At 44.1% G+C, this 15630-nt stretch overlaps 1 protein-coding gene across 1 annotated transcript in view; it reads right to left on the bottom strand.

The window, feature by feature from the left end:
* LOC126458043 (sialin-like) overlaps positions 1-15630 on the bottom strand; it is a 408590-nt gene that overhangs the window by 135397 nt on the left and 257563 nt on the right. Inside the window, exon 3 of the mRNA XM_050094836.1 lies at positions 9121-9179. Coding sequence (XP_049950793.1) covers positions 9121-9179 — 59 coding nt within the window. The remainder of the gene's footprint in view (positions 1-9120; positions 9180-15630) is intronic.

Raw genomic sequence — 15630 nt, 5'->3', positions numbered from 1 at the left:
ATGGTGGCATGTACCTTACTGTTCTCGAATAGCAATTAAGGGGGTGCCAAGCTTAAAGTCCCCTTAGCACGGACAGATCAGCGTATATAAAAAAATGACATGCCCACAGTCCTTAAGACATTGTAGAGAGGTTTGAAAAACAATGTAGAAGTCGATCGTGCTGGTGCCGTTGATGGTAAACTGGATTCGTACTCGCTAGGGATGGGAACTCCTGCCCCACCTCAAATGACCTCGTATCGTACAGACGTTCAATCCTTATCTTTATTTAATCAACGACACTGGAACTCGACATGATCATATGCAACTTTACGCAACCTCCTCTCTTCCCCTGGCTGGCAGATTAGTGACGATGGAGTTGTCTTTCTATTACCACGATTCACACCGGCTACATCTTCAGTAGCTAGAGGCACTGCATAAGTGTGTGTTAGTGACCTCGGTTGGGAGGCGAGCCTCTAATGTCGTTGACAGAAGACGACACAAAGGTAGATCGTCACGCGTGAGCCACAAGTTCTGCCAGTGGAGTTAACACTAAGATACTGCTCCATTGCACCCCTGTGAGTAGTGCTACCTCATCGACAGGCAAACTGCGCAGCGTAATGTTGCAGCCAGCTGACAACTTTATGGCTGATTCGGGACATGAAATAGAGGATAGGTCTGCTATCAGGTTAATGGTATGGCCATCGCATACGCTGAGCGTGATTATTACTGCACACATAGGCGACTGGTCAGAGTTTCCCTTCTTTGCCTTACCAACTCGTTTGTAGCAAATACTGTGTTACCACAGCAGACCATACAAATCACACACGTTACGCTACTTGCAAATACGCATGATACAATTTTGCCGTGTGATTTTCGAAAGCACAGTGTTTCAAACGACACAGCAAACGGATAACGCCACACAGGTGGCCGAAGTGCGCTTGATTCGCAGTCGTGCAGATGAAATCCAATGAAACACACCGTGACTGGAAGTTTTGTCTGTTATATAACACGTTCATGTACGGATGTTGGACGTAAGAAATCTATCCACCACAAAGAGTACTGTGTCCGACGGAGATTTTAATGCTCTTTCGCCCAGAGAGGAACAGGTTGCTCAATACTCCTCCGCTTACATTCGACGTCAGTGAGACATTGGGGCTCGTTTTTCCTCAGTAGCAGATCTTAATCACGATGCTGAGTGATTCCACAAACGTTTGCACGGCTGCATGTACACATGTCGTCCGTCACTCGCTAAGACCGTTGCGAAACAAGAGCGGCGCATTGTCAGAAGACAGAACATGCGAAGAATGACGCAAGGAAAAAAAAAACCGCAAGAAACGATAATAATTAATACTGTTTATATTAGCAAGTTAACGCAAGACAATTGTTCATGATTCTTGCAGACCAAATCTGTAACGAAAACTGCATTGTTATAGTGATTACAGAAGGTGCTTTAAAACAAAGTGAAACGCGTTTTAGAAGAGTTTAATTACGGTCGCAAAAAATAGTATTTAATTAATAAAAAATGTGTATCTGCGAGTGAAAATAGAGCCCGAAAAACAAAGAAGACAACACGTTTCTGGTTTCCTGCAGACACAGTTCTGCTGCGGTCGGATAATAAGTGCATCGGAGTGTGCGACTGAAATTGAGCAGCAACTGGAAATTGACGCGCGGTGTACGACACGGTTCTTGTGGGCAGAACGCCTAAATTGCACAAAGATTCACTGTGAAATTTTGGCAATATACGGACCAAATGCAATGTAGCTTCCACCCGTAGTGAAATGGCGCCGAGGCCAAGGCCACACAGACGTGAGTAATGCTGGCCTGGAAGACCAGATCTTGCACCATGCGATTTCCAACTTCTTGGGAAGTTTAAAGTAGATCTTGTGGAAAGAGATCTTCCAACGACGAGGACTTAAACAGAGCGGTTCTCGAATGGCTCTGTGACCAGTATGCACATTTCTATCATAGAGGAACTGAACGATTGGTAGAATGTTCCGATCGTTATTTACAGACTTTTTGCGACTAAGCTGAAAAATGGTGTCATGTAGCTGTGTCACCTGTGTGTGTAATGCAACAATGAATAAAAATTATTTGGCCTGCCACATTAACATGTTACTTACTTTTTAAAGTACTCTCATAATACTCATATAGGCGAACCCTGTAAGTACTGAACATCGTGAACATTAATGTTGCATAACATTTAAACAAAATATTTCGAGCACCATTATTACGCAAGTGACATCATGATGAAAACACACTGTTCAATCTGGACATTGCGAACAATTGTCATCAATAGAAATGTGCACGTTTGGCTTATGTGAATAACATATGTCACAGAGGTAAAAATATACTGTAATTTGCGCTTGTCTTAAATGTTACTATTTTTTCAATGAGTACTTCGGTGCAGGATGTCTGGGTTTACAGGTACATCTTTCGAACACTGGCGTTTCCCTAACGTCTAGTGGCTAAATTTTATGTTGTTCTATAACATTTCAGAGTATAGTTTCAAGAAATATGCTTATAATTAATTAGCATGCTTAGCTTTTGGATTGCAGTGTAAACATGCTGACGTGTACAGGGCTTCTCTACCGCTCGTGCAAGTATACTGCTGGCGACGCCTGCGCGTCGCCCGACGCAATACGCAGTGCAGTAGCGCTGTGGGGGATGCAGGACATGCGACCCAAGGTGCAACGAGAACGCACTGGTTTCTATCGTAGAACTTCGCCTAACATCGCTATACCAAGCTGTTTGTGTAAGTACAGCTTAGCGTGCGAAAACTCTGTTCTAAAGGATCATCAGTCATGTCGGAACATTCGAAATATTTATGTCGATAGCTCCTCCATGAATCGCACACCAGGTAAACGATTTCGACTGGGTATATGAAAGTTTCAAAGAAACACGACTTACCTCCGATACAAATTTAAAAAAAAGGTCTATCGGGAAAAATCAGCTCGCTCAATAATTAAATTCTCTTCCATCTTATGACCCAGATGCATGAAATACGTCGTAGGAGCATGTGTTGTGTGGGGCGCAGCATTAACCTTTTGGCGATTCGCAAGTACAGTCTGTTCGCCTTTTTTAGGGACTAACTGTTTACTTCACCGTGTTACTGAAGCACTTAACTGTAATTTATCCGTGAGTAATGAATAAGTCAGTGGAATTTAATTAGGCATACAACAACTGGTGCAACACTTCTCACGTATACAGCGACTTGTTGCTCGAGGTTGGCACCGAAGTAAGAAACAACGTATGAACTACATACGGTCCCGAAGTGATGGGAAACAACAAGGAAAAAGTTCGTAGATAAGTTTGTTTGAAGTAACTATATTTGTTACAGTACTTTGCAATTCTGTTAACAGTTTAAATATACTGTATTTTACTATCCAGGAAGAAGGAAGGAAAATTAGGTTCTATCCCATAAACATTGATGTCATCCGAGACGGAGCACAAGCTCTGACTATGAAAGGATGAGGAAGGAAATCGGCCGTGTCCTTTCAAAGGTATGATGTAACACGGGCATTGTGCATTTCAATATCGAGCTAAAACCATGGAGCATTAATTCAAGTTTAAATATTATACATAAAGTTATAGGGCAGGGACATGTGATGTACAGACTCAAGGTAATACGCATTTCGTGTTCCCACTGAAAATATTTATTGACTTACAGTATCAATATTTGCACACTCTAGAAATAATCTCAGTATCATAATTGTGTGCTCTTATTGTCTTATGTTAGCAATAGAATTTTCATACTAACGTAATATTTTAAGAATACCTATAAAGAATGATGATATATTTTTTACTTTGATTATTTCGCGAGTCCAGTTCTCGTCGCGACTAGGAATTATTTTGAGACCTCAGGCACTTTTAAAGTTTTTATAGCGAAGTGTTTTGGAACACGCAGTCAGTTTAATATTTTGGTCATGTATTCACGAATTGCGAGGGACACTTCGAGTCAGCTTTTGTTAATTTGCACGTCATGCCACAAGAGTACGCGAAAAAGGAGGGATGAAAAATCATAAAAGCACTTTACTGCTTCAGATCACGTCCAAATTTCGCAAATGATTTTGAACAGTCCCTAGTGGTTTCGTATGGGACAGCAATTTTTGCTGTCACGTTACACTCCAAAGGGGTGAGATCACATTCAGTAAGGCTACAGCCCTGCGATGTCCACAGAGTAGGTTTTAAACACCCAGGGACTGGCAGCAGTGGTCATGTTTGTCGGGAACGTGTCTTACTGCTCACTGCACTGCGAACTATCATTCTCGGCCGCGAAATATGTGGGAATCAACAAACCAAGGGAAGGGATGGTTTCATTGACGCTTTTTATGCCACTCCCAGGCCATTTCGCGTCGGTTCTGAGCAGCTGCGTGTCTAAAATGTTTGCCTCAGTCACCTACGCGAAAACGCTGGGTGTTGCGATTCTGACCTCCATCGCAGCGGGGTCAAAAAAAGGAGTCAAGTAAGGGTAAGAGAGGCTGTGACGACCTTCCCATTGTGTGACACGTTCACAGTGGCGCTGGGCAAAGTTGTGCCGAAATTTGGTGCTAATGTGACATAATTACCCTGCCTTACAGTTCACGCGAACTTCTGAGATCTGGTTTGAAACGTCGTCGTGCCCGAGGGTGACGTCGTAGGGCGGCACACTTTTGCACCGTTATAGACGAAGATTGTAGCGACCTTTGAGCCACATTTCAAACTTAAGCGACGCAATGGGTGAAAATTACACGATTTCTAAAAAGTGATCTTACAATTCTGTGGTGCAGTGTAGATGCGGAGTACAAGATCCTCATGCTTAGGGAAGGGAAAGGAAATTGGCAATGGACTTTGCAATGTAACCAATTAGTTGCTCGTCTGATGTGCTTGAGGTAAACCACATCAAAGCTTAATGTGGATGTTCAGACGAGGAAGTGAACCCCCTCCGCCTCCTGAACAACAGTCCAGAGTCTTATGCACTGTGCCTTGGTTCTCAACTGCAGTCATCTAGAGCAGGGGTCTCCAAACTACGGCCCGCGGGCCGAAACCGGCCTGCGAGAGCCGGCAAACCGGCCCGCGTTAGCTGGCCAGACATCCCCGGTATCCGGCCCGCCAAATGTTAGAGGTGGTACCTATACTGCCAACAATTGAGTTTCGAGGCCTATCGCGACCAATACACCGCGACATTGGCTCTGCTACTCGCTACAAGACTACATAACTAAACTTATTGTTGCGCCGCTTGAAATAACAATGCGTTGACATACTCTACCTCTGTTACGTCTTGCAGTAATAGTGTTGCTAACAATGATTTTGAGATTTCGTTAACTTCGTGCAGGACGTTTTCGTGAAGAATGTGCAGTGACATACTTTTTTGTCGGTGAAATACGCCAGAATTTCGGTCAGGTACGTCCACCAATCAAAATTATGTAATTACATAAAAATCGTAGTTCGTTTCAGTGCTAGCTATTCCCACAACCGTAGATTTTTGCGATTTCATCTTTCCTTTAGCCTTAGATTACGGTGATCATGGAGTGCTAGGGTGCTTTAATCCCACTAGGTAGATCTTGGTCCTTATGACTTCGTGGAGGAGTCAATGTGGCCCGCGGACTAAAAAGTTTGGAGACCCCTGATCTAGAGACTTGATAAATGAACTTATCTGCCAAGTGTCGCTCAGTAAGAATTATTGGTGTGTTGAAATCTGTCGCCTGACTCTGTCCGAGCTCCGCAACGATAATACCGTGTGGCTCTACAGGTAAGTCAGTGGTCAGGACTTATGGGCGCCTACATCGTCGTCTCTGTTCCATTTCCCGGCTCTTCAATAGCTGTTGATGTCGCACTGCGTACTGAAGCACCGTCTGTGACGCCACCTGTTACTCAAGTACGTCAGGCCGACTAACGCATTTTCACGTGATGGCCTTGCCGGACTATTGAATGCAATTCGAGTTCCCACGAAACGTGCGAGCGCGAGCTCATTATGCTGATAATCTCAACCGTCACGGTCCGATTGCGTTCGCTTCTAGATTGCTATGGAAAGTCTTACGGTTTGTCAATAACAGCTTCTGTTCTCAGCGAGTCTCGTTTTGTGCTTGGCAATCGAGCGTTGTTTCTTACCCCGATTTTGTCTGAAAATCCAGTAATAAATATTACTATCTTAACTCACGACAAGTTTATCTCTTTCACATGGCAAAACAGGGATAGTTACTCAGCTAATACGGCAGCTACCGTCGTATGTAATGGTAACACACTACTAAGCATCGTTTTGCCATTATCTCGTCTGTGCTCAGGCGCGAAGCGAGCTAAATCCTCACAGTATGTCACAATAGCGGTCGCTTAGGCGTGTGTAGTGTAGGCCGATCGTAGTGGCCGAGCGGTTCTAGGCGCTTCAGTCTGGAACTGCACGACCGCTACGGTCGCAGGTTCGAATCCTGCCTTGGGCATGGATGTGTGTGTTGTCCTTAGGTTAGTTATGTTTAAGTAGTTCTAAGTTCTACGGGACTGATGACCTCAGATGTTAAGTCCCATAGTGCTCAGAGCCATTTGAACCATTTTGTGTAGAGTTTACGTCAGTCAGCCGTAGTGATGAACCGGCATTTATCCTCCAATATATGTCTGCTTCAGACAGCTACTCGTAGTTCAAATCTGTGATTTACACTACGCTGCCGACTAATTACTGATACCGTAGAGTACAGGAAACTTGACAACATACCCGTCCAACACGCGGGTTTTTGATAGTCGTCCCATAAACGTGAATATGTAGGTATTAGTATTAATCACACTAAACAATAAAGCTCGTAGTTGCTCCACAAGATTTCGCTGCGGGCTGACGTAAGACAAAAAACAGCGGAAGTTCTTAGAATATATGAATAACAAACTAGTTTGCTATCTTTATGGATGCTTCTTAAATATATGATATACGTGTCTGACTTAATGTGCTAGATATAAAAGAGGCGGTTTATGTATTATAAAGAAATGAAACATGGCTGTTATATAAAATGACGGTATTTCAAATAGAAAAGAATACGTTACGATGCATAAAAAATTTTCGGTTCGACATGTACTCATGGGACAACTGCAGTTGCGACACCGATCTTCATTCCGTGTATTTCAAGTGTGGTTTTTGTAAAAGGTAGTATACTATGTCCAGTCATAGCGCTCATAAGACATGCTGCCTAGCAGCAACGTAGAGGTAGGTCACAGAACAACAAGTGGCATATTTTCCGTTCGTCGCGTCTTCGGAAGTTCAGCCTTTACCCAGTCTGCACGCCATGTCCACCGTTGAAGTCTAGAGAGGAAAATGCTGTTCTTTCTGAGGAGGGCGTACATTCTGTAGAAAAAGGTTATACGTCGGCAATCCGGGCTTCGGATTTTTCACTGTTGTACCTTAACCATTTCGGCTGTAAGCAATCAAGTATCTCGCACAGTTACAGAGTCGGGACTCGGAAGAGGGGAAATACTGAAACTGTTGACACACCCGTCTGCTTTGACCCATGACATCATCAAAATGGTGCCACATCAAGAATTGTAATTATTCTTATGAGATCACAGTCGTTGACTCTGCCAACTCACAACCAGTCACTTTTCAGGCTAACCTAGACCTGTGGATACGCTACTGATTTATCACCACAATCTACATTTCAAAAAATAACACAAAAAATTGTCAGTGTTCTATTCTACATCTGTTTGCGTAAGAACGACGTCACGCGTGACAATATGACACCGGCACAGCCGTCCGCTAACCATTCACCCCTGGAATCTGGAGTATAGAATTTTCATTATCTTTTAAGTGTCGAAGTAAGCTATATACACTAATAATATACCTGTGAAAGTATCGCATCTGTCTCTTTCTCTGTTTGAATACGCTTCTCCAAAATCACTAGACGAATTTTCATGGGGGTTTCACAGGTACCTTGAGCACAGCTTGGGACAACGTATCAAATCGGATCACGGGAAAAAAATATCGGAATTGAAAGTTTTATCCATACTAATATTATCAATGCGAAAGTAGCTCTGCTACCTTTTCACGACTAAACTGCTGAACCAATTTCGTTAAAGTGTGGTGCGGAGGTGGCTTGAACACTGAGAAGAAACACAGGTTACTTTAGAAAGTGTGCAGTACACGATACTTACTGACCTGAAGAATATTACGCGAATTAGGGAAACACGGTTACTGTTTGAAAAAGCTCTTAACTCTTTGACTTTTAATCTTTGTAATATTTGTGAGAATAGTTTTATTGGTTGATACGTGCTAGATGACGCCATTAAAAGTATTCTGCACAATGCTTATACAATCTTTAGTGTCTTTATTTCCTACTTCCACACTGTTTGTTGCATAATGTAGACTTTGCATAATGGATAGCTACTTGAATAGCACGACGCATTGATGCGCACCCCGGCCTATTCGCCTCTGTATGCACTGCCCGGCAGCGACGCCGCGTATGCCGTATTGTCCTTCGGCACAGCTTGGGAGAAGGGAGAGGGGGCGCACACCACAAGCTATGCTTACCACAACAAGCAGGCACGTGAGGGCTGCTGAAATTACTACACGTGCAGTAGCTTGGCTACTCACCATCACTCATGACAACTAAACTACTGATACGTGAGTCTATAATAAATGTTGAGTGGCTAACCTTCAGTACTGTGGGATATAATGTTTTGTGTCACCTGTAAAATTTAGTTCATGTGGCACGAAAAATCTAGAAACTGAACACGTCACTTATATAAAAAAAAAGTCAGACAAGTGTTGTTAGGACTTGGGCTCCGAGGGTTCCGTACAAACTTAATTGTATATACAGGTAATAACAACAACAATACTAATTATGATTATAATTATAATGTCGTGTGGCCAACGTAATTATGCTCAACATAGTCTAGCTCGATGCAGCCAGATTGTGCGTGTGTTGCCGGACGACAACATATACGAGTGGCTTCCTTAACATTATACTTAAACTTACGGTTTGTTGCCAAATGGCAACGCCGTGAAATAGAAGGTTAATAAGAAGTGCTACTATGAAGTGAAGAGACTGGCACAGAAGAAGACAGCGCCCCCTTATAATATACTGTAGTTACGGCGGCCGGGCTTTGGCGAGCAGACTGGCGTCGCCCGTGGGTAAAACTGCGCGGCCCTGAACGTGTGACCCAGATTATGGCAGGCGACAGCCCACTTACCTTGTATCCTGCGGCAGGAGCATGACGAGTATTTCTTTATGTTAACAGCTTCGTCGAATCTGGAAAACACCAAACAGAGAGATTTTCTCAAAACCTCATCCAAACAATCTATCTGAAAATTCGCTAATTACTACTAAATACTATGTGTATGGAACTGAAACAAGGAAGGTAAATAGTTTAGGCAAGAAGAGAGTAGAAGCTTTCGAAATGTGATGCTACGGAAGAATGCTGAAGATTAGATGGGTAGATCACGTAACTAATGAGTAGGTACTGAATAGAATTGGAGAGAAAAGGAATTTGTGGTACAACTTGACAATAAGGAGGGATCGTTTGGTAGGGCATGTTCTGAGGCATCAAGGGATCACCAGTTTAGTATTGGAGGGAAGCGAGGAGGGTAAAAATCGTAGAGGGAGACCAAGGTTCAAATGGCTCTGAGCACTGTGGGACTTAACATCTGAGGTCATCAGTCCCCTATAACTTAGAACTACTTAAACCTAACTAACCTAAGGACATCACACACGTCCATGCCCGAGGCAGGATTCGAACCTGCGACCGTAGCGATCGCGCGGTTCCAGACTGAAGCGCCTAGAACCGCTTGGCCACACTGGCCGGCGGAGACCAAGGAATGAATACACTGTGCAGATTCAGAAGGATATTGGTTGCAGTAGTTATTTGGGGATGAAGAAGCTTTCACAGGATAGAATAGCACGGAGAGCTGCATCAAACCAGTCTGGACTAAAGACCGCAACAGCAACTATGTGGCCAAAATATGATGCACGTTTCTATCTTTTTGCATATGAATGTCGATATGTTAGTCAATGAACAAAATTCGTAAGCTTAAATTTTACTCAAAATATCGTTACATTCGTGGCCAACATTAATTTTTAGGTCTCTTTTACGCTCACTTCCTGAGGATGAGACAGGCTTATCCTGGACTTAACGAAGACGCAGATATAGTGCTGTTAACAGGACAGTGCTGATGTAAGGGAAGTTATACTATTTTATTATACTGATGCACTTATAAGGGAAGTTGTCCTACATATATTAAGTGGGCATGAAAAGCTTTACAGCCACAATGAAACAGAATTATATCCTTTTACGACTAACAGAATCAAAATATCACAGTAGCTGATAGCTCAACACAGAATAGGGCGAGGTTGTCGGTTCGCCCTTACTCACACGGACGATTTGGTTGTGGCAACAACAGCTGTGAAATTCATTATCGAATTCCTGCTTACCTTTCCTGTTAACCTACAGTACTAGCCGCGCAGGGTAGCCGCCCGGTTAGGCGTCTTGAATAGTCCTTCCACGGGCATGGTGTGTGTGTGTGTTGTCCTTAGCGTAAGTTAGTTTAAGTTAGATTAAGTAGTGTGTAAGTCTAGGGACCAATGACCTCAGCAGTTTTGTTCCATAGAACCTTTTCACAAATTTCCAAAATTTCCTACAGTACTGTGTTCATTGTGCACGACTGTTACAGCTTTATTTTATGTTCACTTTCGCTATTAGGTGAAAACATTCTTTTGTTCATTATAAAACAAAACAGCACAAAGAAACAAAGCACATGACGAAAATGAATCTTAACAATTACATTAGCAGCCGCAATTGTCGTCTATAGAGCGATATGGCAGCGGCGAGCAAAGCACTAGGCGCGACCAGGCTTGTTCTCTGGTTGGTTATCACCTTGGTAACTAGCAGTTAATAACTTTGTTATTCTGATCTGAGTATATCTTAAAAGTTCGACAATGTCTTTTTCGCTAGGACACATACAAATGATTTCTCACTGATATGCTACTTGACATTGTTCTGCTCCATTTCCGAATTGTGACACTCCAGATGTTTGTGAAAAATGACATAGGCCTCAGTCTCGCCACAGTGCTCTACAGATAGGCAGTTGTGGTCGAAACGAGTAACAAACAAAACTTACTGGCTTCGTATTTCGGCTGGTTGGTTGGTCGGTTGATTTGGGGGAGAGGACCAAACAGCGAGGTCATCGGTCCCATATTCTAGGATGGCAGAAATCAACGGAAGAACAACACGACCAGCACAGTCCAGTCAAGAGCAAACGTAGTGGGAAAAGGGGCGTCAGGGCACCAGGAAGAGGAAAGAACGGGAGGGGGGTGGGTGTAAATGGGGAGAGCAGGGGTGCCCCAGAAAGGCTACGCGCGTTAGGGCACCAGCACTGCAACCAAACCGTCCTGACACCCACACCATACCATACCTTTATCGCGATACAACTGGGACAACACCAGGAGAAGAAGACACAAGGAAATGGGAAACAAAACAGCACAATAGATCAGACACAATGTAGGGAAAGGAGGGGAGAAGCTGATTGGTGTGGAGGTAAGAGAAGGCCTCCATAACCAACGCCTACGCTAGCTGAGGGACTCAAATTCTGGAGGAAACTTCAAGAATTTATACCTGAGAGTAAAAATCACTTACGCGAAGAAAACCGTGGACAGACGTAACCGTGAGAGGTCGTCCACTAACACCGAAGACAAGGTAGATGGGAGGGCATATTTAGTGTGAAGGCCAAAAAGGCGGAGGCAGTCTAGCAAAATATGAATCACTGTGAACAGTGCCCACAACTACAAAGGGGAAGTAGGGGACGGTTCATAGCAGAGTAATAACCCTTGGGTCAACCTAGTATGGCGCACACAAAGACGGCAGATGATGGTAGATTCCCACTGGAAGATGCAAAGGGAAGAACTCCACATGGTAGAAGTCTCTTTGATGAGCCGAAGAATCAGTCCATGAACAAACAAGCAGCATCACAAAGCCCAGTGAGAAGTTCTTAGATGGCAGAGACCAAGAGATGACGGGAAAACAGTTCCATAGTAAACACCCCACACGTGGCAGGCAGAGGCAGGAGACGGTGCTCCATACCAAGAGATGTGAAGGCATATCCCACATGATCAGCGGATTTAGAGCCATCGGTGGATCGGTGGAAAAAAAAACAATGGCATTCTGAAACTCCTGTAAGTCCATCTGAAACAAACAATGGAATACCTGTGGAGCGATAGAGGCTTTCGGACCTTGGAAGAGATCCATCCGTATCCATGGCTGAGGAACTAACAATGGAGGTGATCAGGAGAGAACATGGAGAAGAGGACAAGGAGTGGAGATGGATGTCACGGTGGAGAGAAGCAAAGTGGAGCCCAAAGGGTAAGCCCACCCAAGGGCGGGCAGCAGATGGGCAACGGCTCGCTGCTGTGAAAAGAATAGAATATGAGTGGTGAGCAGGGGAAGAGCGGACAGTGATGGCATAGGAAATCAGGAGCAGCGACCGTCGAATCAAAGGGGGGGGGGGGGATCCCAACGTCAATAAGAACACTATCGACAAGGCTAGTGTGAAAGGCACTGGTGGTTAAATGAATACCACGATGACTAACTGCGTCCAAGAGGAGGAGTATGGAACGGGCAGCTGATCCATAAACTTGACAACCATAGTCCACACAAGGCAGAACTAATGCCTGGTAAGATGGAGAAGGATCAAACGATACGTGCCCCAAAAGAAGTGGACGAGAAAGTGAAGAACACTGGGTTTACACAAACAGTCAACCTTCACATGGCTGACATGGGACAACCAAGTAAGCTTGTTCTCAAAAATAAGATCCAAGAAACGGGGCTGGAGGACCACGGTCAGGCGTTGATCGTCAATATCGAGCTCCGGAACGGGATAGACCACAGTACAGCGACAGAAATGCACCACCCTTGACTAAGGGAGGAGAACTGAAAATCGTGTGTGTCCACGTGGAAGTGCGCCAGATGTCTTTCTGGAGCAGTTGTTCTGCATAAACGACCGAGCGAGAGCTATCTCAAATACAGAAATCATCCACCAATGGTCCAGCAGAGTCTACAAGTCCATTAATAGCGATTATAAAAAGAAGGACACTTTATACAGAGTCCTATGGGACGCCATTCTCCTGGATCCATGGAGAGCTGATAACAGTGCCAAACTGGACTTTCAATGTCCGGTGGGACAGGAACTTGTGAATAAAAATCGGGAAGGGTTCCCAAAGACCCCACTCATGGAGCATAGCTGTGTCATAGGCCTTATCAAGATCGAATAAAACTATGACAGGATGGCGATGTTGAGAAAAGGCCTGCCGAAGCAGATGATCGATTGGAGACCATACTGCCTGAAAACCGCACTGGTGAGAAGATAAAAGATCCAGAGACTCAAGGACCCAATCGAACTGTCGAGTCACCATGCATTTTAGTAACTTGCAGGGGACATCGGTCAGGCTGATGGGGCAGAACTATCATGAGACGAAGGGTTCTTGCCAGGCTTAAGGGCAGGAACTACAATACTATACCTCCACTGAGAGAAGGGAATGCCATTGATCCACCTATGGTCAAGCAACTGGAGGAGACACAGATGCTGTGGAGTGTTGCGGTGTTAAAACAATTGGTTATGGATGGAATCAGGACCAGGAGCTGAATCGTGGGACGAGAGGGCCAGAAGAAGCTCCCATGCAATAAAAGGGTCCTTTTAGGATTCCGCCTGACAAGGGGTAAAACATAAAAGTGAAGCTTCAGCCCACTGTTCCCAGAGGAGGAAGGCAGCTGGATAGGAGGCTGACACTAATGCCATCACAAAATGGATGTGTTCTGCAAGAACTGATGGGGCTGTACAAAGACCACCTGGAAGAGCAAGGCCTGGAATGGAAGACTGCCCTGAAACCTTGGAGGGTGTAGAGTGTAGTCCACACCCATGACGAAGGGACAGAAGAATCTAGAGAGGTGACAAAGCGTTCCCAGCACACCCGTCTGCTTTGTTTGATTAAGTAACGGGCTTTGGCGTGAAGATGATTAAATGTAATAAGACTGGCAGAGGACGAGGCGTGACGACGATCACGGATAGCAGTGGCAATGGCCACAGTCCACCACAAAACTGGCTGACAGTGAATGGGGCCCATCAAACGGGGAACGACAATGCCAGCATGATGGATTATTTTATCGGAGAGATCACGGGCGACTTCATCAACACAACATGACAAAGAAGGTGTAAACACGATCTGAAAGGTATATAGAGGTCAATCAGCAAGATGAAAAGCCCAGCGGGGTTACCTTGTAAGAGGGAGATGGGAACAGAACAAGAGAATCAATGGAAAGTGATCACTATCATAGAGGTCATTATGTGGCGACCAGTGGAAGGAAGGAAGAAGGGGAGGGGGAGAGAGCGACATTTCAATGGCTGAAAAAAGTGCCATATGTGGCATTAAAACAAGTAGAGAAACCATCATTAAGAAGGAACAGGTCGTGGCCCACAAAAAATTGATCAATGAAGAGTCCTCGACTAGATGAAGAAGCATTGCCCCACAGTGGGTGATGAGCGTTAAAATCTCCAAGGGAGGGGAGAGTTGATGAAGGAGGGCATTCGGGGTAGCACATGTAGATGGGCTGTCAGGAGTGAGATAGAGATTGCAAACTGTGAGGCAGAGTCCAAGTGGACCCGAACGGCAATGAGATATGAAGTGGGATCCATGTAATAACAGTATCCTTACTAACCAATATGCAGACGCCACTGGAAGATCTCAAAGGGCCAATACTGTTCTGACATAAAGCACGGAGCTCACAAGGGTTGGTGAGGGAGCATCAGTAAAATGAGATTCCTGGAGAACGACATAAGGGAGGGGCACAGGGAAGTAAATGCAGCCCAGTAAGGAAGAATGGGCTGCAATAGCTCGGGGCCCCCTTGGTGCCATGCACTAATAAAAGAACTGTGAGCCCCATGGGAGGTTGAACCTGGGTGTCTTGACACACCCATATCAGAACCACGATCACTGCCCTCTTCCTCCGCAAGGGAACGAAATTATGACAAATATCTTGCTTGTACATTTTATTAATGATTTTTTATTATTTTAGGAAGCAGGGGTTGGGAAGGGAGAGACAGTGTTATAGCCTATCCCGATGTTATTCATTCTATATGCTGAGCGAGCATTAAAGAAAACAAAAGACAAATTTAGAGAAGGAATGAAAGTCCAGGGAGAAGAAATAAAAGCTTTGAGATTAGCCGATGACATCTCAATTCTGTCAGAGACAGCAAAGGACTTGGAAGAGCAGTTGAACGGAATAGACAGTGTCTTGAAAGGAGGATAAAAGATGAACATGGTAGAGGGAAACAACATATTGAAGGAGTAGTTATTAGTTTATATTTTTTATTTTCTAATGTTAGCCACCTTGTCAGAAGTTCATATTAAATTTACCTCGAATTTCTCCTCAACTGTGGAAATTACGTAGTCGAAAGTCTGTAAATATGCTTAATAACCCACATTATAAATACACAGATCTGCAGTATCGTGTAAATAAAATCTGTGGCCATAATGTGTATGGTCATTTAATGTCTTATATTATGTGAGCGAAAACTACAAGAAAAAATTCAGGGTGTTTCAACCAGAAGACAATATTTTAACTACGTATATTTTTGTCGACATGCAACAAAACAGAAACAAATTGCAAAATACTCATAAAACCTCGAAGTCTTTTGCCTATGTTTTGTTGTTTTAT

Source organism: Schistocerca serialis, chromosome 2 (genome assembly GCF_023864345.2).
Source record: "Schistocerca serialis cubense isolate TAMUIC-IGC-003099 chromosome 2, iqSchSeri2.2, whole genome shotgun sequence".
NCBI lineage: Eukaryota > Metazoa > Arthropoda > Insecta > Orthoptera > Acrididae > Schistocerca > Schistocerca serialis.
Note: the sequence above shows the minus strand (reverse complement) of the source record. Positions and strands in the feature narration are given on the sequence as shown.